General features: G+C 36.5%; 2 protein-coding genes across 4 annotated transcripts in view; both read right to left on the bottom strand.

The window, feature by feature from the left end:
• LOC121381062 (zinc finger CCCH domain-containing protein 10-like) overlaps window positions 1-27,684 on the bottom strand; it is a 168,409-nt gene that overhangs the window by 104,444 nt on the left and 36,281 nt on the right. The window lies entirely within an intron of this gene.
• Window positions 1,283-26,914, bottom strand: LOC121381617 (extensin-3-like). The gene is made up of 3 exons (XM_041510953.1): window positions 26,874-26,914; window positions 2,824-3,455; window positions 1,283-1,341 (listed from the first exon to the last, which is right to left on the bottom strand). The coding sequence occupies exons 1-3, from the start codon at window positions 26,912-26,914 to the stop codon at window positions 1,283-1,285; spliced, it is 732 nt and encodes a 243-aa protein (XP_041366887.1).

The raw sequence follows: 27,684 nt of genomic DNA, 5'->3' as shown, positions 1-27,684 counted from the left end.
TCAATTGGGCATTACAGGTAAACAGTTGATGGAGTGTATACTCACCTCATTTCACATGTCACCTGAAAGAAAATGTTTTAAGTTGTTTTGTACCCATCTGTCACTGTTTCATTTTTTTTAAATAAAAAATATTTTTCAGATATATGGAACTGCTTATCTTATTTCAAATTTTGTTTTGTCTGGAATTACTATTTCCAAATGAGAAGACCTGTGTTTGGGTATTGTAATTCATTTCTAAAAGCAGGGCTAAAAAAAAATTCACGGGAATCCACATCAGTTCAAGGGAATCCTCTGATTCTAAACATTCTCCCAGAACTTTATCAACAGTGTTAGTGTGTAGAATTGTGTGTCATTTGTTACTAACTATATATGGATTGAAAAAAACCCTTAGGCCTACTATTTACCGGAAAGAATAACCAATTTGTCAGTAACAGTTTAGTTTATCCAATTTTAAAGCAAAAAAAACAACAAACACCCCCCCCCCCCAAAAAAAAAAAAAAAAAAAAAAAAAAAATAACCCACCCTAAAACAAAACAAAACAAAAAAAGCTAACATTTTTAGTTGTTGGTTCCATTTTTTTTTTACAGTCAGTGGGTTTTTTTTTAGGTGTCTTACCAGCCCCAAGTTCAGCCAGCAAACGTTTTGCTAACGTTCGCAAACTATATTATTGGTTTCCAATGTGGCCATTTGGTTTACAGTAAACTGCACAAACCAGTCTGGCGGACGTTTTTCCGCTCAGTCTGGCTGAATGCAGCCCATTTTTTTCGAAGATTGCTTATTCGTAAACAATGCATGGGATACTATTGCCGATGCATATTGTGCATTGGTTCAATGTTTGTATGGATATTACTGAAGCACATTTCCACAACCGACAAAAAGATGTATTGATTAAAAAGAGCAGGTAATTCAAGGTTAGGAACATAATATCAGCGAACTAACATAGAAATGTTTGATGTATTACTAAATTTGGGAATACTTAATTACTGTCTATTGTTATTATGTAAGAACTGAACAAACATGGTTTTTTTTGGTTCATAGAAATGGACCAACCACCGCTTGGCTCCAGGCCAGACTAGTCTCGATAAACCACATGCTTCGAACATGCACAGATTCGAATGCATGCTACGCTTTTGAAGCCAGTTTAAACTGAAGCTTGATAACCAGACTATTTTTTATTTAATTTTATTTAATTTTTTTAATTTGGTAACGTTTTACTCACTGATTATTTTATTTAATAAATTTTTGGAAATATTTCACGCGAATCCAAATAGATTCAGATGTTTTATGCTTGCGTGAATCCTGGCGCGAATCGGATTCGGAGATTCGTGCAAAGTTTTAGCCCTGAAAAGCTACACAAACAAATATACTTGTTCACATGCATTTAACAGACTGATGGATTATGGACACACAATCGTAATAAAAGCAAATATCTGCCAGGTAAAACAAGACCTCAATTTACTTTCTTTGTAATCCAAATCACAATTGTTTAACCAAAAGAATATTCAGTCATTGTGTCCAGAAATTTTTTATACAAAGTCATTACTTTGTACAAGACAGTGTCTATAAATATAGGATATTTTAATACAGTTATTACTCTGAACAAGACAGTTCAGGAAATCTTAATACAAACTCATTTCTCTGTATTAGGCAGTTCAGGAAATCTTAATATAGTTTGAACTTATCTTTTAAATTATAGTACTTATCTAATCCAGCCCAATGGGCTATTTCTCGTTCCAGCCAGTGCACCATGACTGGTATATCAAAGGTCGTGGAATGTGCTATCCTGTCTGTGGGATGGTGCATATAAAAGATCCCTTGCTACTAATGGAAATATGTAGCAGGTTTTTTCTCTAAGACTATAAGTAAAAATTACCAAATATTTGACATCCAATAGCCAATGATTAATAAATCAATGTGCTCTAGTGGTGCCGTTAAACAAAACAAACTTTAAAGACATATTGTCACAGACTACTGGCCTATTTAATGATCTAACAAAGTATTACCTGAACAAAAATAATTTGATTTGTCCCTAAATGTACTTTATTCAACCTTCAAAACCACCATACTCCATTTATTAATGACATTTTGTAAAAATTATTGAATTATGGCAATGGTCCATAATTCAAAAACTAAAATTACACAGAGGGATGACATGGATTTCACTCCATCATGGTTCAGTTACGGTGATGCGATAGCTAGATTTGGTTTCCAACGATTAATGTAATTTTTATTTATTATCCATTTTTAGAGAAATAAGGTCCTTAAATCCATGACAGTATGCCTTTAAACAAACTTTTATCTAATCCAGAAACCTTTAAAAACCACTTTTTAAAATGCTTTTATATCATTCATGTCTAATTAATGTTCAAACATGTTGTCCTGGGAACACACACACACGCACACAAACACACATGCAGACACACACACACACACAGACACAGACAAACACACACACACACACACACACACACACACACACACACACACACACACACACACACACACACACACACACACACACACACACACACACACACCAGTACCTACATGTACATTTACCAGACTTACCAGACTTACATATGAATTGTTCAAATATATTTTTTATAAGAAAAACAATTCCATAGAGTGTCCCAACTGCATGTACTTGATTCTTTGGAAGTATTGATACTAATCAGATTTGATGTCTGAAAAAACATTCAACATTAAAAATTAATGGCATGTTCCCGTAAAGAAAAACAATGTTAATATTGATTTTTTGGAAGAAAAATATTATGTCATAGGTTTGGTTTGTACACCAGCAGTGGGATAAAAAAGAAAGAAAACCCCAAAAGAAGTGTTTGGGTGGAGGTGGGTAGAAGTGTTTGGATGGAGGTGGGTAGAAGTGTTTGGGTGGAGGTGGGTAGAAGTGTTTGGGTGGAGGTGGGTAGAAGTGTTTGGATGGAGGTGGGTAGAAGTGTTTGGGTGGAGGTGGGTAGAAGTGTTTGGGTGGAGGTGGGTAGAAGTGTTTGGGTGGAGGTGGGTAGAAGTGTTTGGGTGGAGGTGGGTAGAAGTGTTTGGGTGGAGGTGGGTAGAAGTGTTTGGATGGAGGTGGGTAGAAGTGTTTGGATGGAGGTGGGTAGAAGTGTTTGGATGGAGGTGGGTAGAAGTGTTTGGGTGGAGGTGGGTAGAAGTGTTTGGATGGAGGTGGGTAGAAGTGTTTGGGTGGAGGTGGGTAGAAGTGTTTGGGTGGAGGTGGGTAGAAGTGTTTGGATGGAGGTGGGTAGAATAGTTTGGGTGGAGGTGGGTAGAAGTGTTTGGGTGGAGGTGGGTAGAAGTATTTGGGTGGAGGTGGGTAGAAGTGTTTGGGTAGAGTTGGGTAGAAGTGTTTGGGTGAAGGTGGGTAGAAGTCTTTGGGTGAAGGTGGGTAGAAGTCTTTGGGTGGAGGTGGGTAGAAGTCTTTGGGTGGAGTTGGGTAACTAGGATCATATCCATATGACACCTGGATTAAGTTCTACATGACCTTGACATTGCCCTGTTCTTAGGTACTGAGGTTCTTGTCATTCCCCTCCTCGCCCCAACAAAAAAAAAGATAAGAACTCAAGAGCCATAAGAAAATCTTTTAACTTGATTTTTCAACTTCCCTGGAATAAAAGCTTAATTCTATTGACATTACATTTTGCATGCTGTTGCTAGCAAACCCCAGCATGATGCCAGGACTGATGAGGCAGGTTGTGATTAGAGAGAGTTACGGGACTGCAATCTTTTTCGTCCATCCCATTAACATGTAATATTGAAAAACGTAAATGTAGTTACCTCTCTGGTCAAAATGGCATGCACACCATATGCTTTATTGATTGTAAGTACAGCTGTATTAGCCAGAAAACGATGACATTCAGTTGTTCAATGAATTAAGACATGCGAGCACTGCACTTTGTCCTTGCCTGGATGATGAATCCATACATGAGAGGATAAAAGCCAAATGGAACATCAAAGAGGGAAAGGCTGTTTCCCAGTGTACTTAAAACTATGATTATACATTGCTATACGGCCATCCATCACACTGATTTCACAAAACATCGTGGAAACTGTCCACTCTGCCAACATCCTGACAAGACGGTGAATTACGGAATAATATTAATTACAATTAAAATAAAGACAGGCGGCTAGGCCTCTCATAAACCATTAACATCATGGTATTTAACTTGCTGTAATATCCATTATTATCAGTTTCATCTACTGTGATAAAAACACATAAATAAAATGGAAAAAAAAGACACGTTTGGTTAATCCTTGATGCATTGCGTTATGCAGAACTTAAAACTGATGGTTATTTTGACAACATGAAATGGAAATTATATTTTTTGCACAGCTCACTTGATACCTACTTAGGCCATTGAAAATAAAAATTTAGTGTCACGAATGTTTTTGTTTATTACTATTACTTCATATTTCTCAATCCAGCCAGTGTACTATGGTATTTAAAAGGCTGTGGTATGTGATATCCTGTCTGTGGAATGGTGCATATATAAAAATTCCTTGCTACTAATGGAAAAATTTAGTGAATTTTCTTTCTAAGAATTACCAAATGTTTGTCATCCAACAACCGATGATTAATAAATCAATGTACTTTAAAGGAAACATGTCACGAGACCATATTATAGCTCATTTTAAAAGCAAAATGATATAAAAATAATATACAAGTAACTTTATAACAATAAAATATGCGTAGTTAACTTAAAATGAAGAAATTACGTCAATCAGTATCTAAGTACGATTTATACATATTTATTCGTGAGCGTTCGGAAAAAAAGGGAAGTGACGTCAGAGCCGCTGTATTCTTCCATTGTTGTTAACTGTTTATATATGGAGTAAGGGCCTTACGATCTTTTCAGTCCAGCAGTGCCGTACTGCGCGGCCTTTGGGTGTAAAAATAAACATCCTGTCTGTGGGATGGTGCATATAAAAGATCCCTTGCTGCTAATCAAAAAGAGTAGCCTATGAAATGGCGACAGCGGGTTTCCCTCTCAATATCTGTGTGGTCCTTAACCATAATATGTCCGACACCATATAACCGTAAATAAAATGTGTTGAGTGCATCGTTAAATAAAACATTTCCTTCCTTCCTGTGACATCATTACACAGTGTATAAAGGACAGCACCGATGCCTCCGATCCTGTCTTGTGCCCAGGACAGGCATGCGCTACAACAGCTTGCTCTAAATATGCACGTAAAGACCTATGACCTCCGATCCCTGTCCTGGATGGAGGAGCCGGCCAAGGCCAACACCTGCACCAATGACAGGCGTGTGCATTACAACAGCTTGTTCTGAATATGCACATTAAACCCTATGACATGACCTGACCAGATTGCCTCCAACTCACAGTTTGCCCACAGTGGTTGACGTTAATGCCAAACCTTACATAAGAACAATGCCATAATGCTGTTGGATACCTTAAAGCAGGTGCGAACCAGGATGTTGGTGTCCAACATATGGGGTTTCCAAGGTTTTATAAGCCGACTTTGGATGCATTACAACAACACAGGCAGTACTTGTAACAGAACAATGAGCATGACCACCCCAGTACAAGATTAATACATCAAACACTACAGGAACAAAAGTTAAAGTTTGTTTTGTTTAACAACACCACTAGAACACATCGGCTATTGGGTGTCAAACAGTTGGTAATTTTAACATATAGTCTTAGAGAAGAAACCCACTACATTTTTACATTAGTAGCAAGGGATCTTTTATATGCATCATCCCATAGACAGGATAGCACATACCACAACCTTTGATATACCAGTCATGATGCACTGGCTGGAATGAGCTACAGGAACAGTACTTGGTGTTAGGGATAAATGGTAGAACAAACCCAACACACTATTCAGAATATTGCTGCAACCATGCATCACTTGACACACTTCAGAATTAAGACATCAAACTCAAAATGGGGTGGACTACATGTACAGTTAGACAATTCAATAATAATACAATGTCACTTCAAAATACAAAAATACATAAATGATGTAGATGACACGTATAATAGAAAACTTTTGGGAGAGTATATTAATTTGATATTGATAATTTGATAGCCGTATTAAGATAATTTATGTCACTATGAGTTTTGCTACCTGAAGAAAACTACCTGTTTACATTGATTTTGTAATGACATGTATTTTATGGCTGCGTCTAAATTTCCTTTAGATGAAATAATGGTTTTGGCATTTTAAAGAAGCCAATAATGGTTCATTTAGTACCCAAATAACTGGAATGCTATTCTATGACTACACGTGATTTTTATCCATTAATCATTAAAGACGTATATTACCAAGATTTGATGCCTGTGTACAGAAGATGATAGAGTAAACATGTATTAAAACATTTTTTAATTGTTTTGTTAGTTGTTTTTTTATGTAACTGACACAAGCTAAAATGACTTGACATGCTTGTATTGTTTCATTTAAGGATTGTCTATTATTTCTTTTACGTTCATTGGGGTATGAACAAAAAACATCAGCCGCAAACTGTGTGAATCAGCGAAGCCTTTCTCACATAAGTTTGCAGATGATTTTTTGTTTTGTTCATATCCACATTCATGAACATAAAATAAATAACAGACAATATGTATAATTAAATATGAATCATACACACTAATAATAACACTAAAAGTTAATACTTTATTTTGAATTATTTTTGGTCCATAAACAATAACGTTCAATAAGACAACTTGCCCATATAAAATGACATCATCAGATATGACATTCCCTGACGACATAATTTTTATGATCATCGAGAAATGAACAAACTCCTGTTGCTAAGTCTGGACCAATGGGATGATGTTGTGTTGTAATGAACGTAACGGAAATGTAACTATATTTGAATGGCTAACGATTTGCACTTTTTATTCAATATTCAGATAAAACAAATGAAAGAAGAATATTAGTAGTAAAGTGGTTATTTGTTAGATGTTTTGGAGTGGGTTTTTTAATTCAAGGGAGACAACTTTTTATATGATTAAATAGAGAATAATAAATGTATGAGTGGCCGTTGGATAACATTTATCTTACAACAAGTTGTTTTAAAATTTATCTAATGAGCAAAAATAAGTTGGATACATTTTTAAACAAGTTATAAGATAAATGGTATCTAATGGACACAAATGTATTATTTTATTTGTTACATATCCTCAAAAACCAGGTTTTAAACACCTTTTAACATCTTTTTCGACAGCCCTTGCACTTACACGTCACAGACAAATGACAAACTATAATTCACAGTGTAATTGATTTTGATTGTGCTGGGGGTTTTTATTTTTCATTGGATGTATGGTATTGGTGACCTGGTTATCACCTAGGAGCAGCCAGTCATATGTCTTGAATTTGTTAACAAATGTACATGTGTAAACAAATATGTGTTATCAATGTGTAAGAATAAGGTTTCACATGATATTTACTCTCTATTTTAAGACATGTCAATATAATTTTATAAAACAAAAGGATGTTCACCGAGTCTGGGCAGGTGGGGTGGGGTGTTATTGGTGTATTGGTTTTAATGGCAATTTTGCATTGGAATGTTTTCAGCATTCTTAAAACGGAAACGTCATGTACCCAGTTTATAGTTATTGTAATGAGAGCCAAAGTGACGTCATTAAAATACTGATGTTATTCAAATTCAAAATTAGCTATATTAGTAATACGTGTACTTCAACACATTAAAATAAAAACTGGCCTACTAACCGTTAATTCTTTAACAAGCAGACAACGCCGTTTACAGGTCAGTATGTTTTTATTTTTCATAATTCTGGACAAAATATTAAGTTTAATTTTAAAAGATGAAAGAAACAAAAAGTACCTTTTGTCAAAATATAATATTAAAAAATTACAGTTGGATAAGTTTTATTTATCATGTACTAAGCCAAAACAGGTTGTGAAAAGTGATTGTCGTCGACCTTAGTAGTCAACTAACATATTATGGTCACTGTGACATTTGATCCAGAATATTAGAGAAGAAACCTGCTGTAGCCACAGATGCTACCATATAAAGAAAAGCTACTGTAATAATATTGTCAAAACTCAAGTTCTCCACACCAAATGTTCTATTTTGTGTGGAGAGTGTTTGATTTGGACGGGTTTCACTATATGACCACCTGGCCAACAGCTGGGAACATTGAATACCAAGGTGGTGAATTATGATGGAATGTCACTTAAACTGATACAATCTATTTCTATTTTCTGTCCAAAGTAAGCAATGCAGCAGCTTTGGGCAGACGGGATTAGAATGGCAGTAATACCCTGTCAATAGCTGACATGTAGAAACAGTTTAGAGATTAGCAACAGACTGTGTTCTTTCTTATAATATCAATATCACAGTTATATTAGAAAGAACTATTATATAATACAGACGGTTCAACACTCACCCAGCCATCTCCATGAAGCAGCCACCTGTCTTAAAGGGACACCAGATATATAATTTCCCCATATTATTTCAAACCACTAAACCTAGCTATTAGGTAGTGTAAGATATTTTAAAATTTATTAAGAGCTTTTTGTACTGTTATATTATACATTACTTTCAACATGTTGCTCATGTTGCTTATTTTTGTACTGTTATATTATACATTACTTTCAACATGTTGCTCATGTTGCTTATTTTTGTACTGTTATATTATACATTACTTTCAAAATGTTGCTCATGTTGCTTATTTTTGTACTGTTATAGTATACATTACTTTCAACATGTTGCTCATGTTGCTTATTTTTGTACTGTTATAGTATACATTACTTTCAACATGTTGCTCATGTTGCTTATTTTTGTACTGTTATATTATACATTACTTTCAACATGTTGCTCATGTTGATTATTTTTGTACTGTTATATTATACATTACTTTCAACATGTTGCTCATGTTGCTTATTTTTTTACTGTTATATTATATACTACTCAAAAGAATTTAAGGGTCAGACGATATTTTCGACATTATTTTCTGAATGTCAATTATATTAGCAAGACGCATGGTATTGTTCCATTTTGACGAAAGTGGGTCTAAGCAACCCATAAATGAATTAAAATCCACTGTCATTGACACTGTCGACTAGTTCTAATGGCGAAAACATGCTTACATTTGCACGTAAATTAGGGCGAAAGCGAAAGGTCTGCTAAGTGCCCATAACTTGCTTTTTCACAAAGCGCTTCATTTGCACGCTTTTCACGTGTATTCCATGTTCCCAATGCTGAATTTCCGTATAATTGGAGCTTGCGTTCGTGTACGGTGCACACTCCAAATTCGACAATGGTATGACTTCAACTGACTATCGAAGATCGAGGAAGGGCTATTGCTTGGCTTCAGGATGGCAATACGCAAAGAAATGTTGCTCTGAGACTTGGTGTCAGTCAGAGTGTCGTTGGCCGACTGTGGCAACGGTACCAAGCAACGAATTCTGTTCGAAATCGTCCACGTTCGGGAAGACCCCGAAGCACTACAAATAGAGATGACCGCTACATCACCAATATGGCTCTATGTCAACGCACAACCACTGCACACCGATTACGTGACAATCTGCGGACTGCGACTGGAACTCGAGTGTCTGATCAAACCATACGCAATCATCTGAGAGGCAATACTCTACGCTGCCGTCGCCAGGCTGTTCGACCACCACTCCTACCACGTCACAGAACGGCCAGACGTCACTGGTGCACGCTTCATCTGCGGTGGCAACGTGTTCAGTGGGGTCGAGTGATGTTCACTGATGAGTCCAGGTTTAGTCTCCAGTTCAACGACGGTCGGGTACGTGTCTACAGACGTCCTGGGGAGCGCTTCGCTGACGTTAACGTTAGACAACGTCACCGGTTCGGTGGTGGGGCGGCATCTCTATCCACCACAGGATCCCCCTCTATGTGGTGGATGGCAATCTGAATGGAATCCGCTATCTGAATGAGATTATCCGGCCGTTGGTTCTCCCAGGCCTTCAGCAGATTGGCGGCGGGGCAGTTCTGCAGGATGACAATGCCAGACCCCACCGCGCCAGGGTGGTAACGGACTTTCTCAGACAACAAGGTATCGCCAGGATGGATTGGCCAGCATATTCGCCTGACTTGGCCCCAACATGGCAAGCCTGGGACGAATTAGGCAAGAGAGTTCGGGATAACCATGCCCCTCCGGCCAACCTTCATGATCTGGGTCAACTTCTTATGGCAGAGTGGCAGGCCATTCCCCAAGAGTTCTTCAGACGTCTGATCAACAGCATGAGGCAACGATGTGTCGAGTGTATTTGCGCCAGGGGTGGATTCACACACTATTAAACAAATGTTCTATTGTGTAAAATCCATGTTTGACAACCTTCAACTTTGACAGCATGTCATGTGACTTTCTTGTATACAGTGTATTTGTGGGTTTTTGTAAATATGGAACAATAAATTAAATTTTTGGTGTAGTTTACATCATCAATCTAATACACTCTGAAACTTATTTGGTTATAAATTTTTGACCCTTAAATTCTTTTGAGTAGTATACATTACTTTCAACATGTTGCTCATGTTGCTTATTAAAGTGACAGATCAACATTTTTAAACACTTTGGAACATTTTCCACTATTTTCAGTTTTTCAATAATAGAAATCAGATATTACTTAAGACATTTTATTGTTTAGATTACCCAATTATATACATCTGAAGTGTTTCTCATTATCCATGCGTTCTTAATACCTCAAAATGCATTTTTAAATATTTTTTTAAATGCTCGCATACCTCTGAGAAGCAGTGGTTATGCATTGCATGGCGACAAACTCTACTCTATTTTTAAGGGTATTTCTCCATTTGAACGTCACAGACTCTTAGTTCACTCTATTGTACCTTTATTCAAACGTGTTACAGGCTTGTAAATTAACCAAACTTAGAGTCCATTTTCACGGTTTGAAACTAGGGTCTGCACCTTTAAATGTAACATTTTGGCACAGGCAACGTGCGTGTCTCTGGTTATCCTGGTGTTTGTAGTAGCTCAAACATTTTTATTTTATGCATAATAGAAAGAGGTCTAAACTGTGAAAAGTAGGGTAAGTGGCTTTAAACAGAGTACAACTGAATTTTATCAAGAAGCCAACTGGTTTAAAAAGTCAGCACATTGATTTATCTATCATCGGTTATTGGATATCAAACACTGTTGATTTTGACAAATAGTCTTAGAGAGGAAATCTACTGCATTGTTCATTAGTAACAAGGGATCTTTTATATGCACCATCCCACAGACATGATAGCACATACCACAGCCTTTGAAATACCAGTCGTGGTGCATTGGCTGGAACAACAAATAGCCCAATGGGTCCACCAACAGGGATCGATCCCAAACCGACAGCGCCTCAAGCAAGCACTTTACCACTTGGCTATGTCCGGCTCCTACAACTGGTTTAAGTGCATACAAAAAGGGGTGTAACTGTAATTAGGGGGTGGGCGGGGTGTAACTGTAATTATGTATGCTATATTGTTTACTTTATTCCTGCTATTATCATCTTTTTTTCTTTAGCTTTGTTTTCACAGCCAAGGAGTATTCAGTATACACTTTGTCGTCTCAAAGTGTTGTTACCTCTGGTATTATACACTGCTAAGTGGAATGATAACTTTATCATATAAACCTCCTCTAACATGCCCAGTATCGGCAGCCAGCTGGGGCCCTGAGAGCTGGCATACACAAATAAATAAGTACTTGGTGTTTGACTGTGCACACTGGCATTTGCCTCAAAGTGAGATGTCAGACGAGTTCATGGGGAAAACACAACACACTTCCCACCTGAGAAAGTGTATGAATATTATCTGCACAGAATTGTTTATCAGTTGGTTACACCCATGCAGGGCTCACCAGAACACCAGCCTTATTTCATGGCAATGGTGGACAAGCCATCAGCTGGTAGGTACCGGGTTCGTATCCTGGTATCGTGTCCCACTCAGAGAGAAAGAAAGAAAAAAAAAAATGTTTTATTTAATGACGCACTCAACACATTTTATTTACGGTTATATAACATCAGACATATGGTTAAGGACCATACAGATATTGAGAGAGAAACCCGCTGTCGCCACTTCATAGGCTACTCTTTTTGATTAGCAGCAAGGGATCTTTTATATGCACCATCCCACAGACAGGATAACACATACCACAGCCTTTGATATACCAGTTGTGGTGCACTGGCTGGAACGAGAAATAGCCCAATGGGCCCACCGACAGGGATCAATCCCATACCAATCAATCAGAGGGAGTCTGCACGGCTCATTGGAACAATACAAGACCACTACACAGACTTTTCTCTCATTAACCTTTGTTGCAGACAGCTAGCCAAAATAGCACGCTTAAACCGTAACTGGATAACAGCAAAACAAGAATTTCTTTTGAATTAAATGTCTCACCCACCACAAACCTTTTTCAGTGCACTGTGATGAACATCCATAGACAGGGTTTCTGCCAGAGGGTAAAACGGGTATGGAAAGAAAGAAAGAAATGTTTTATTTAACGACGCACTCATCACATTTTATTTACGGTTATATGGTGTCAGACATATGGTTAAGGACCACACAAATTTTGAGAGGAAACCCGCTGTCGCCACTACATGGGCTACTCTTCCGATTAGCAGTAAGGGATCTTTTATTTGCGCTTCCCACAGGCAGGATAGCACAAACCATGGCCTTGTTGAACTAGTTATGGATCACTGGTCGGTGCAAGTGGTTTACACCTACCCATTGAGCCTTGCTGAGTACTCACTCAAGGTTTGGAGTCGGTATCTGGATTAAAAATCCCATGCCTCGACTGGGATCCTAACCCAGTTCCTACCAGCCTGTAAACGGGTATGGCGCAATACCCAAAATGTTTTTGCAGATTTTATTTTTTTAAGTTAACCTTTTGACAAAATTAATTACTCTTATCATTACTGTATGATTTTCTTAACCCTAACTTTAAACTTAACCCATTTTCTGTCAGGGGGAGGCCCCCTATACCCCCTGTTGACTTTGGTTGCATTCAATTCTATAACATTATACCCAAAAATTTCTTTCTGGCAGAAACACTGATAGCTAGGTGCAATTATAAACCAGGTTTCAGTGACCTAGGACTTATAGTTTGTGAGAAACTGATCTGAACGTGAAACTTCAATGTTAATCTTTAATGTAAAAGTTGACACCATCGCCACCGCCTTCAGAAATGTAATACTTTTTATCTCAACTTTTACTTCGTAATGGCGAGACAAACAGTAAGTTAATATATACAAACAAGTTCTTGAGATTTAACATTCGAGTATCTGGATTATACCTGTATGACTGTGTAGGTATAAATGCACCCAGATCTGTTAGAAAATGATAAATGGAAGATGGGAAGATGAAGAAGTGCAGGTGACTATTCCCAATACCCAGAAATAAAATTAAACATCAAAGCATAATTTGCACTGAAAGATTCAACAATCCTAAAATAGTAATTTGATTGCACTTTACCTAGAGATTATTTTTCAAACATCCTTCATATGACAAGCCAAAATAAATCGTTTCTTCAAATTTTGAAACAATGAAATTTTCTTTATAGTTCTTTTGTATATGGTCCCTGCTGATGCATGAATCAACTTAAAAAACTTTAACAACTTTAAAAACTTTAACATCATTAAATTAGTAAAACATTATGAAAAACAAAAACTATATATATATATATATATATATATATATATATATATATATATATATATATATATATATATATATATATATATATATATATATATATATATCGCTAAAGATCAAAAGGCATCCTAAGTCAAGAAGCGTCCTATTTTACATACGACTTGTTTATTACGAATCTGCGCACGCGTGAACTTTGACAACACAATAATTCTGAACCAGGAAGTATACTCCTTGCTTACGAAATCGCAGCATTTACATTTTTGCAGTTTAGTACGCGCAACACCCTCTGGTGGCACATTTATTATTACAAATGTGATGACAGACAACACATTGTTAACAAATTTAAAGAAATGTTAAAACTTTGGGTAAGTATTCATAGTTTTACTGTTTGGTCATAAAATAACAGTATGATTTTACTGACACCCTCATGCTTATAAATAGCACCAGTACTTACCATACATGCATACAATTCTGCTCTGACAGCTATCCGACTGTTGTCTGGTTGTTGACAATCAAAACAAGGCTATACAATAGTCACAGTGTTACTATATTTAGAATGTACACCTCTAGAAAAGTATGGAAACATTTAAGGGTCATACCTATATTTATTGGCAATTTAAACAAAACACATAACTTTTAATATGTTCTATTCTTGGTTTCACTCGATAAATATTGATTATATAACTGTTGAATTTTACTAATATGATGAACAATTAAAAAAATGCCCACACTGTCTTGCAGAAAAATAATAATTATTATTACCGACTTTTCCACTGGAAAATGTAACTATGTTACTACAATTGAAAAACGAAACGTTTTAAGTTGACTTTTCTTCGTTCTTGTGTTCAAATTTATTTACTAGACATTACTACAAATGTGTGTACAAGAAAAAGCCATTTTTGTCCCATGCGGTCCACCGTATTATAACGTTTGCGATTTACCGTGATATCGTGGTAACCTCCCTTGAACAGAAGCCAGTGCTATGGTGCACTTCCATCAACTGTTTTAATGTTAGAACTGCATTGGCATGGACATATTGCATATATAGCAAAAATTGCAACCCAAGTATATTTACCTTCATATATACTCTTCAAAAGAAGAAACGCAAAACCACATTGTCGTAACATTTGGAGAATTGATTTAATTATTGAATGGTGAGTCCGATAATTACCAAATGTTGCAGGATTGTTCACAATTCACTCTAGTCCATTGTGAGTAAGTGATAGGACACACCACCAAGGTCAAGGTCATCTGGAGTCAATACCGGGTGTGGCCTCCGCGTGTGTTGACAACTGCCTGGCACCGCCTGCCCATTGAAGCAACCAGAGTACGGATGACGTCCCGGGGGATGGTGGCCCACTCGGCCTGCAAGGCTGCTGCCAGCTCGGGCAGGGTCTGGGGCTGTGGTTGTCGCTGTCGGAGGCGTCGGTCCAACTCGTCCCATAGATGCTCAATTGGGTTCAAATCCAGTGATATCGATGGCCAAGGAAGGACATTAATGTTGTTGTTCTGTAGGAAAGCCGTTGTGAGACATGCTGTGTGAGGCCTGGCGTTGTCATGTTGGAACACTGCGTTGGCGTTGGCCATAACTGGAACGATGTGTGGCCGGAGGATCTGGTCAATGTAGCCCTGTGCATTCAGGTTGCCCTGCACGTGGACCAGGTCAGTTCTGCCAGTGTGTGAGATGGCTGCCCACACCATGACACTACCCCCGCCGAATCTGTCCACTTCCTGCACGCAGTTTGCCGCATAACGTTCACCACGAGCCTATACACGCGACATCTTCCATCATGACGTCGGAGCAGAAATCGGGACTCGTCACTGAACCACACCTGTCTCCATCGCAGTTGAGGCCATTGTCGATGAATCTGGCACCACTGCAGTCGGAGTCGACGGTGTTGTGGTGTTAAGATGACACCTCGAACTGGACGTCTGGCACGAATTCCTACCTCACGTAGGCGGTTCCGTACGGTCTCGTCGGATATCCTGCGCAAACCTGGTATTGCTGCGGCTGTGGAGGTGGCAGTAGTCAATCGTTCCCGAAGGTGGCGTACCCGGATGTAGCGGTCCTGCCCGGGGGTAGTGACCCGTGGTCGACCGGATCTAGGGAGGTCACGTGTTGATCCATGTTGCTGGTAACAGTCCCACAGTCTGGAGATGGTGCTTGGGGACACATGGAATGCCCTGGCAATGGCCGTTCTGGATTCGCCTGCGTCTAGTCGGCCGATGGCATTGTTTCTCTGCGGTTCACTGAGACGTGGCATGTCCTGGATTGTCAACTGTCGGCCAGATACAGAGGCCAGGCAAGCGAACACCCTGCACTTTTATACTGTCGGTGTTCATGTTGCATGTGCAGACAACGCACGTGCAGTGGTGACATGGTTTGCACGTGGCTGCGTTTTTGCGAATATTCACATTTTGGAACTTTATTGTACAGTAGCTGCGTTTTATCGAATGTAACCGTGGGAATGTGTTTGGGACATGCAATGACCTTATATTCACAAAGCATGAACCGGTAGGAAACATAAAATCGGAGTTATAACCCATTTGTACCCTTTTGCGTTTCTTTTTTTGAAGAGTATATGTTAGTACATTTCTTTATTTCTTCCAAATACCGATAAATAAATAAAAAGAGAGGAAAAAACAGGTAAAAAGTTATGTTTATACAAAATGCATTATACACAATTGTTATTTTAAATAGTAGCATCGATTAAAATCATATGCTATATTAATACCTACCTGCATCTAAATAATCAGCACTTGTCAACAGTGAAAGAATCCTATCGCCGTCACGTCTGCTTTCATCTTTGGGTCAGGTCACGTGACTTACATATTCTTTCAACAAAAACAAATTATGGAAGCCCATCTTACCTACAGGACGCTATCCGATCCAGGCCTTGGAATGTACACATTCAACTGTGGCATGTGAATACACTTGTAAGGTTATAAATATTTTATTAATTGATATTTGTAGTTTAGTGAAAAGGTAATAGATCAAATAATCAAATTGATCGTGTGATTGCAATGCGTGTGCATTGTAGCCATTTTCCCGTTAATATGACGCTTCACGATCCTTCGACGATATAATATATATATATATATATATATACATATACATATATATTTTATATATATGTATATTTATTTGATTTAAAAAATTGATCTGTGTTAATTGCTTATATAACTAAATAAATATATATACATTTAAATACTTGTTAACATTACAAATATATATTATGTACAATGTACATGTAATATATTAAAAATCATGAGATCGGGAGTTTAAAAATGTACTCAAAAATGTATATGTACTTACATATATTAAAACGAGATGACACACTTTAAAACAGCCACTAAGATTCAATCAACATTACATGATAGAGAATGAGGTAGTGTCCATGTTCCAGTTCTGTTCTAGTGTAATTCCCAAACTGTCACTAATCAAACATCATGGCAGGCACCATCAAACAAACAAAAATATCTGCCACTTTGTTCCATAGAGATACACAGGATAAATTATGTGCCAAGACTCTTAAAACCGAAGAAAGAAAGAAAGAAAATCATGTTACTTCCATTTGAACTTTTACCTGAGAAATGTTTTTTTTTAAAAGACAGATTCAAGTTCCACCCTATCAGAGCAAATGAAACAAATACACTGGTAAATAAAACACTGATGTGGCGGATTGATCCATATCATACAAGGGGTGACAAGCAGATATTTGGCCGACAAACAAAAGGTTTCTCTTATTTACAAATTACAGTTAGGTGTTATATGTACAAAACGTCATATACTGCACACGGATCTCTTGTGATAATTTGCCAACCTATGTTATTGTTTCCCGATGTTTGAAAAGAATTCAAGGACAGCTGGAATGGTTAAAAAAAAATCTAGGCACACAGTTATAAACATAATAAGTGTAATAGCTTGTCTAACAATGAAAAAAGAACACACCACCACTCCTGTTCATACATGTACATAGATTAACCTTATCTTCATTAGCAGAGAGGAGGGGGGGGGGGGGGGGGGGGGGGGGGGCAATTTATGTTTGGGGTTTTTTTCCAGAGATGATGCATATTATGTATTATTACAGACAAAATAAATATGATGATTATATCATGTTTATATACCTTATGTTATTAACAATTTTGTGTTTGTTTAATTGCATATGACTGGGAAGTAATTATCACATGAACATACATGTATACATGTAGTTTATTCATCCAACGTCAGTCATAGTACATGAATTCTATAATGAAAGAAAGAAATTTTATTTAATGACACACAACACATGTTAATAAAAGTTACATGGTGTCTGACATATGGTTAATTTAAATATAATTTTAATATAAAGTACCGTAAATCCTTGAATCGAGGCCTGTGTCGATTAGAGGTCGGGTCTCAGAGTGTCTCAAAAAACAATAGAGGCCTGCCTTGAATAGAAGCCCACCTTCATAAGCAACTGCTTCCCACCTCACCCCACTCTGCCTCAAGTACTTTAGCAAATCCTCAAACTTGAGTAACATGACAGGGATATTCAGGCAGAATAAGCTAGCCTGAAACTTTTTGATAATATATTTCCATCAATCTATCCACAAAATCAGCTGTAATTCATATAAAAATGTGTAGTAATTATTACTCAACCATATATAGCTATTTTGCTGTAATGTCCATACGAATAAATGCTGTTATCCAGATTTGGGCATTTTCATTTAATTCAGGTAAAAACTGGCCTAATTGGCCAGAAAATGGCGTACAGTTATGCCTGTCTTTTAGAAGTCTTCCTTGAATAGAGGCCTGCACCAACTTCTGCAATGGTAACTTTGTCAGGTTAATGACCAAGTTTTACTCAGCATTTTCATTACATAACATCAAAAGCTTACAAGCACATGGCGAGAACAGGAAAAAAGGGTTTTTCATTGCTCAGTAAGATAAAGAAGTTTGAAAAGGTTGGAAGCCTATACATCAGAATATGACCTTACAATAAGCCTATATTAGAAAAATAGAAGCCTGCATTGAATAGGAAGGAAGAAAATGTTTTATATAACGATGCACTCAACACATTTTATTTAGTCATATGGCGTCAGACATATGGTTAAGGACCTCACAGATATTGAGAGGAAACCCGTTGTCGCCACTTCATGAGCTACTCTTTTCGATTAACAGCAAGGGCTCTTTATATGTACCATCCCACAGACAGGATAGTACATAGCACAGCCTTTGTTACACTAGTTGTGGAGCACTGGCTGGAACAAGAAATAGCCCAATTGGGCCACCGACGGGGATTGATCCTAAACCGACCAATACAATATTTCACCGGCCTTGGTGGCGCAGTGGTTAAGCCATCGGACTACAGGCTGGTAGGTACTGGGTTCGGATCCCAGTCGAGGCATGGGATTTTTAATCCAGATACCGACTCCAAATCCTGAGTGAGTGCTCCACAAGGCTCAATGGGTACTTGCACCGACCAGTGATCCATAACTGATTCAACAAAGGCCATGGTTTGTGCTATCCTGCCTGTGGGAAGCGCAAATAAAAGATCCCTTGCTGCTAATCGGAAAGAGTAGCCCATGTAGTGGCGACAGTAGGTTTGTTCTACAAAAACGTCTACTCTTTTACGACAGGCAGCAAGGGATCTTTTATTTGCGCTTCCCACAGGCAGGATAGCACAAACCATGGCCTTTGTTGAACCAGATATGGATCACTGGTAGGTGCAAGTGGTTTATACCTACCCATTGAGCCTTGCAGAGCACTCAGTCAGGGTTTGGAGTCAGTATCTGGATTAAAAATCCCATGCCTCAACTGGGATCCGAACCCAGTACCTACCAGCCTGTAGACCAATAGCCTAACCATGACGCCACCGAGGCCGGTCACAAGATAACATCACTGATATTTATAACATTATATGCTATCATATACCTTTAACTGAGAGCAGGTATTCGAAAACAGACATAAATTCATACATTTTCAGAAATATTTCACACAAACCCATGTAGATTTGGAAGTGTAACTCTTGTGTTAAAAACACTGATCCAAATCGAATATGGAGATTCGCACACATTTTTAACTTTGAAATGCCCATTATATTAACCGATTAAGGATATGAACATACCGAAAAAGATATTTTCAAAAAGAGATTGATAAATTACTGTAGAATACTTTATTTTCGTATGGAATTTATTTTCGCGTTTTTCGCGTGTGAATGAAATTCGTGAAAATATATTCCACGCGAAAATAAAGGCATCATGTGCGCGAATAAGCCACTGGTCATGAATGGGTTTAATAATGTAGGATTAGTTCTACAGATTAACGTAACAACCGGCAAAACTAAGTTCCGTTTTTAAAACAAAATTATTGACATCTGTACTTCGTTTTTTTATTGATGGGGGTTGGGGGATTCGCGAAAATAAATGTTCGCGAATTGACCCATTTTCATTAATTCGCATAAATTTGATCCCGCGAAAATAAAGTATTCTACAGTAATCAATTATACAATTAACCATTCCAGCCCTAAACGTCATGCACCCTTTAAAACTGACAATTTTAAATTTGACAAAACATTCCTTTTGTGGAGTTTCAGCTAATAATACAAAGTCGTGCTTCACAAGTACATGGTGATCATTGATGTGTGTTCTCTCGGAGAAAGGCAGTGTTTGTTTAGCGGACAGCCCATAGGATGAGCGAGTAAACCAAGTAAATCGTATTATTACATGTATTTAGTGCAGTATCCAGCAGGGCTGCCAAGTGTTCCCATTCTTTTTCATTACAGTGTTTACCTTGCACGTTCAATAACTATGTCGTGAGACCAGCTGGAAATGATAGTTAATACTGTGCAAACAGAACAAATGATGAAGAAAAAATCTTTAATGTAGGTTTACGATGGTGGAATGAAAATGCCACTCATTAAACAAAGCTTTTACTCTTAATAAAAATCAATTAAGCTGTAATACAGTTCTTGTTGGTGGTTTTATTTTTTAATTTGTAAAATGAGACATTTAAATGAATGAAAAGACTATTTCAATAATCGTTAGTCAATGCTTTCAGTATTATTTAAATAAAAAATAAAAAATATTTCTATGTTTATTTGTTATTCATACATATAAACACATCAATTATGCTAAGATACTTCCAATATTTATTTACATGCTCCTATACCACTAGTTTCGAGCGTTTAGATACCTCATCAAATTTGAATGCAGAATAAAAATGCATCATAGTTATCTCCCTTTTAATTCATTGATAGTTATCTCCCCTTTAATTCATTGATAGTTAGCTGAAGGACTCGCCTGTAATTATGTTAGTGGTAGCATTACATGTATGAATGTATGAATAAGCTACATTTAAAATTAAAACATATACCTGTTCATATTGTCAACTGTTCAAATGACACTTTTTATTTCCCAAGACCCTCTAACATGAAACTGATCTCTATTTTCAATACAACAAATTCCATTATGCTTGGAACTCCATTTCTCATACACAGATTTGTTGTCATCTGCTTGTTGTTCATTGTAAGGTTTTCTTCACAATTCAGTAAGTATATTTGGCTTTAAAAAAAGTATGTGTTTCCAGTAACCTGTTCCAACCTAGAAACAAGAGTACCGGTGAGGTACATGATACGCCCGTCAGGAGTTTGATGGGAAACCATAGATATTAATGAATATGTTACAGGTATGATTCAATTCTAATTGTGATATTTTTGCAATGGGACGGATGAATGGTAAACGGTGCTGACTTCTTCAAAGTCTAAACAAGATTTTTCTATGATGTTCAGAATATAGACGAATTATTTGATTTATTTGTATCACAGTGACCTAGTAATTGTATGTAACACGTACACCACCATCCCAAGTTGTTCCTACATGTGAGGTTTGATGGTCTTGTATGTAAATTATGATCTGGACACGGATTTACTGTTATGTCAGATTTGATCGTCCTGTATGCATCTGTATGCAAGATATGATCCGAAGAAGAATTTACTGTAATGTGCAGTAGGTCACAATGACCTAGTAACAGTACCAACACACTGCCATCCCAAGTTGTTCCTACATGTGAGGTTTGATGGTCCTGTATGCATCTGTATACAAGATATGGTCCGGACAGGATTTACTGTTATGTCCAGTAGATTGTGAAAAGTAGGTCACAATGACCTAGTAATATTATGCAACATACCACCATCCCAAGTTGTTCCTACATGTGAGGTTTGATGGTCCTGTATGCAAGATATGGTCTGGACAAGGATTTCCTGTTATGTGCAGTAGACCGTGAAAAGTAGGTCACAGTGACCTAGTAATAGTAGCAACACACCGCCATCCCAAATTGTTCCTACAATGTCATGGAGTTAATAATTCTCCACAGAAATATTTTGCTTTAGATTATATTGAGGTTTTTTTTCAAAGGCATGTTTTTGCCGTGGACATTTTCTTAATTGCAGAGGTTGGTGGACATGCCTGAACCAAATGGATATGGACATGGAAAAGTGTTTGGACTTGAGCTATAAAAAGCAATCAGTTTCAACCTGGCAAGAATCGGTTTTCATTCTTGTATAAAGGTTAAACCATTTTCTGTCCTTGCATGACCAGCACTCATTTACATTTTAACACCTGAAAGCTATTAGTTCAGTTCTCTGGGATGGCTGTAAAATAGTCTAAGATGAGCACAGCTTAAAGTGTTATAGGAGGAAGGTTTCAAATAACCTAAGTACCAACCTCTGTTGAAGGAAATGAATTTGAAGCCCTTGCTTGTTCTACTGTGGTTCTAACCTGAACACATACTAGTAGCCAACTGCCCACATTAGCAAAGACATTTCAATTATCAATGATTTATTGCAAATAAGCTCGGTTTACCCCTACAATATTGATAAAGCAAGCGAATATTTACAATCAACAGAAAATTGTTTACAATCGCTACAGCTGGTACACTGCCCCTACAGAGTGGAGTGGGCACAGAACTCTTTATGAAAGAGGGCATGGGTGAGAGATATTCCATATGCTGATCAACCCTGAATCATAGATGGGCATCTCCAAGGTGGCTTGTGCTACATTTTTACTTATTTTGCTGTTTTTAGAAATATTTTGGTATTTATAATAAAATAATGCTTTTCAAAATTCCATTTTGCCTCTCTTTCAATACCTTCGACTTAGAGAGCCAAATCTTTATTGATCTTCCAAAAAAAAGAAAGAAAAAGAAAACAAGCTAGGAAAATTTCTTTTTACTAGAACTGAATTTGTCACTTACACAGACTGGCCGATATAGTGGTGTGATTCATGTAAGCAACTACACATTCGGGTGTATAAATCAAAATCTCAAGAACACAATAACAAAATTAGTTATTGAAAATTTGGAAATTTACTAAAAACATATGAAATGTTCAAAATTACAGTCAAAATTTGAGCAGAAATTCTACCTTTTGTTGTATTTTCAAAGTTGTTGACACAATAACTCTGGTCCTTTTTGTCCAGAAGAAAAGTTATATATTTATATACATATGTACCATCTGTTGAGCTGTAAAGTATAGAAGTACATGTACACAGGGCATTGACCTTTGATGCCGACTGTTTACATCACAACATCTGCCTCAAGAACAGGCAGGATGTAGCTCAGTGGTAGAGCACTTGCTCCAGGTGTGAGGCAGTGCACAATTTTGGGGTGAAAAATTAAAGTGCTATTATATAATGTTTATGAATATAGAAGTCCAATACCAATCCTATGAACCCTACCACATGTCACTGATAAAACACATTAAACCTCATCAAATAAATTTGATATTAAACCTTATCAAATATATATGATATTAAAACCTCATCAAATAAACATAATATCAAACCTCATCAAATAAACCTGAAATTTAACATCATGAAATATATTCAATATTAAAATGTCATCAAATTCAATTCAATTCATTTATTTGCCAAAGCAATTGCCTATATGCATAAACATAATTTTACGTAATAAATTTACGTAAGTACGAATAAACCTGATATATTAAACCCAACTGATGCCAAGCCTCACCAAATAAACCTAATATCAATAACTCATCAAATATACCTAATATCAAAATGTCATCAAATAAACCTGTTATCAAACATGATGAAAAATGTCAAACATTAAGCCTCATCAAATAAACTTTATTATTATTCATATCATATAGTTCAACATAACTGAGTTAATAATAATCAAACGATGCACATGTGTAATAACAAGTGTAATGACGTAATTTTGGAAAGCGACATCATAACATGACATTGCTTCTCCAGTCCTAGCTCAGACTGTGCATTTGAAATATGACATCATTTCGTCATCACCTTCTAGTTGTAGCTGAAACATTTTGAGTTGGGTCTTGTTATTCATAAAGAAAACAACAATAATAATATGGATAATAAAGAAATTATTACACTTGCGTGTGAGTCGTACTGGTTTTACGAAACTCGTGTCAGGATTCATGTATTACATTCGCTCTCGCTCGGGCAATATAAAAATCCTGACACTCGTTTCGTAAATTCAGTACGAAACACAAGCTTATATAATAATCTCTATATATCAAACCTCATCAAATATAACTAATATAAAAATGTCATCAAATAAACTTGACATCAAACATACATGTACCTAATATCAGTAATACCAAACCTCATCAAATAAACTTAACATCAAACACACAAATCTCATGAAATAAAGTTGAATAAGTTGAAATTTGACCTCATCAAATATACCTGATATTAAAATATGTCATCAAATAAACCTGATATCAAAAACTCATCACACAAACTGGATATCAAACCTCATTAAATAAACCTAATATCAAATCCTTTTTAAATACATGATACCTGATATAAAAGCCTCACCAAATATAAATAAATCTGAAATTAAATTAACATATTACAGACATATACTGTAAAAAATAAACTTAACTTTCTATGTTCTTCTTACAACAGTGTACAGTACATTCGGTTGAAAATTAGGGTTTTTTTGTCAATAATATTTAGTTTTGTAGCACCAATATGTTCCTAATTGTACTAAGGTCATAAAAGCCCAAGTAAGTACTATATATCGCTGTGTATTAATTACTATTAGCCGACTTTTTAAACCTCTAAATATCACCAAGAAAAGACGGGCTGGCCAATACAGGGAGTCAACAAAAAATGTCTATGAAAATACAACAAAATATTGGCGTGTACGGAAATATAATACTAACGAAAATTTGTGGGTCAATCTAGGCTTCAAAACCTTACCGTTGCATTATTTTAACTAGTATTTTTAACAGCCTCCATTAAATCCCATACCAGTGTCCATATGATTATTGATACACACCATAAAAGTTATATTTTATTTGAGAAATTAAATCAAATTTATTTTATTTTTATTGTGTCGATAATTACCAGCAAAAGCCAATGACAAGTAGTATAAGTATTTTGCGTCAACTGTGTCACGTGATTGGAACAGTCATTAAGTCTTTTCAAGACCGCTGATATTTTGTACCCAATTTCAGATTTAATTGGTCAGAACTGAGGATTTTTACTTACCGTCATTGTTAATTCTGGAATTCCTAATAAATTATTAGAAACTACATTTTATTAGAGATATCACCACTTATAAAAAGAATGGAAGAGGTAGTGTTCATCATTACAATTATCTATAGTGGGTGTTAAATAATATTACACTGCTGTATGAAAGTGAAACTACATTTTTCAGTTAGCAATGTCCATGCGATCAATTCATTCGAGAAATAAAAGAATGGAACAAAGTTATCCCACAAAGGGGATTTTTTATAAACCTTTATTCTTTTTCAGCTATCTTAAAATCGTTATTAAAATAGTTTTTGTACATTGTACTTTGATCGGTTCACCAAAACAAATTCCCACGACTGACTGTTGCAAGAGACTGACATTATCTCGATCGGATATATCTATATTTTTGCCCGTTTCAATTATATAAAAGTTGAGTCATCTTATACATCATACCAACCATTTTGTACCAGATGTTGAGGGGCAAACTAAGGGGTCGGCTTAACCACAGCGTCGGCTAATACACAGCGAATATACGGTATCTTAATGTGACCATTTCATGCACAATGCTAGAATTAAGTTAGATCATCAATGCTCATTTCTTTTAAAGTACCATTCAGAAATACATCCTACTGAACTGGCAGATTGTCAGACCATTCAGAATATTCAAATGACAATGAACATACATGCATTTAGTTGCTACCAAGTAAAATTTGATCAAACTGAATTGTGGAATCGCTAACAAACGTGCAGGTGATTATTCACTGAGAAATAAACGTTAGACAATTGGATGAAAACCTATAGAGATCTATGTGAAATAAAACCTTATCCAACTCACTGATCGCAGGATGAAATAACACGGACCTAGAGCTTTAGTAATCGAGCTCAGATGTCAGTTGGTAACCCAAGAACATAAAGTACTCGAAATACATTACTGAGAGACAGTAGTCATAGTTTCATTACCAATATTACTTTACTAGAAGAAATCTATGGCTTTTCACCATTATAACATTAAACATAAGCTACGAGTACTTCACGTGATTTTTCATTCCTGACTTGTAAGATATGGGTGTACATATATGTTAATATATACTAATTCTTACTTATACAAGTGTGTATATGTCCCATATGAGGCACATGCATGGCTCGAACTTAAGAATCTGTCTTCCAATCAATGGATGTGACATATTAGCGCCACTGACCAATTGTTTTTTACTGCTGATGAAAGAACACAAGACAGCGAGAAGTAAAAGCTGATAATCACTTGTAACTATGATAACCAGAGCATAACGAGCCTCCTGTGATTCGTAAAGCCATTAGCTGATTGGTCTAATCACCACAGAAAAGAGGCACAACAGGCAGCTGCAATGTCAGGCCAGCATCTGGTCATTATTCTCTCAGAAGACCTTCTTTTTATTATTTTTAATTAGCCACTGTTGAGAATCCAGTCTCGGGTTATGGTTGTAATTCCGAGGCAAAACACTAATGTAATATAATACTTTAAAATTGTAAGGAACTAGTTGTTTTTTTCTCACTGTAAAGTGAAAAAAACCCATGTATAATAGTGTTTGTCTCATAGCAACTGCAAGATTTTAAGGTTGTTTTTGTCTTGACTATAAAGAATGATGCAAAAAGCATTAACATACGTTTTGACTGGTTCAACACCCACATATGCACAAATGTTTCCGACAACTACTATTCGTGTTGGTTCACAGTTATAATGTCAGCCTAAAGTTCTTCAAAATACCTAAAACTCTCAGTGATTGGAGGAATCAGTCTGGCTGCCATCTTGAACTCTACACTTGCTAACCTCACTGACCAGTTTGTTGATTTACATACAGTGAAACCTGTCTAAACCCAATCATCTTTAATATACTGGAGTCCTGTTAAAACCAGCAAAGTTTCATGGTCCCAAGTTTTCTAAATTCTATAACATGACCCTCTAAACACTGGATTCTGTCTATATCTGATAAATATTGGTCCCTGGTGTGATCCGCTTTTGACAGATATTACTATTTTTTTTTTTTTTTTTTTTTTTTTTTAAAGTAAAACTTTTGCATTTTCTTTTGTCAACAGCATAATTTTATATTGAAAAAATGGAAAGACATAAGTATTAAAATTGTAGATGTCATCTCTGTATTTAATGAATCCTGGACATAACTACCCCCCCCCCCCCCCCAAAAAACAAAAAAACAAACAAACACACAACAACAACAACAACAACAACCCAATTACAGTGAAAACCTACTCTTGTGAATTCTATGATCTTTAATTTGAACCCAGATTGTTATATGCATAACTCAAGGACTCAGTGAAATGTATCGCTCTGTGTAATAGTCAAACCACCAATCTCCAAGGTCTGCTGTATAGATCTATAGTCATTATGTTTTAGAGTCCAGCTTGTACAACCAGGGCAAAAAAATCATTTGCTTTAAAATCTATTTTGGGCAACCAAATATCTGAGCTGTACACATGTGAGTGAGGTTATGTGAGTGGAGGTTAAGTCCATGTAGAGTATTTTCCGGTGAGGTTATGTTTGGGTGGGTGGTTTTCAGTCG

The sequence above is a fragment of the Gigantopelta aegis genome, chromosome 9, assembly GCF_016097555.1.
Source record: "Gigantopelta aegis isolate Gae_Host chromosome 9, Gae_host_genome, whole genome shotgun sequence".
Lineage (NCBI taxonomy): Eukaryota > Metazoa > Mollusca > Gastropoda > Neomphalida > Peltospiridae > Gigantopelta > Gigantopelta aegis.
This window is presented reverse-complemented; position numbering and strand designations above follow the sequence as displayed.

Excerpts from the sequence above, each read along its gene's own strand:
- LOC121381617 (XM_041510953.1), bottom strand. The coding sequence starts at position 26,914 with ATGGCAGCCAGACTGATTCCTCCAATCACTGAGAGTTTTAG. Across the intron at positions 3,456-26,873 it reads CCAATCACTGAGAGTTTTAG|TTACCCAACTCCACCCAAAG; the intron begins GTATTTTGAAGA and ends ATATGATCCTAG. Across the intron at positions 1,342-2,823 it reads ACCCAAACACTTCTTTTGGG|GGCTAAAACTTTGCACGAAT; the intron begins GTTTTCTTTCTT and ends GTAGCTTTTCAG.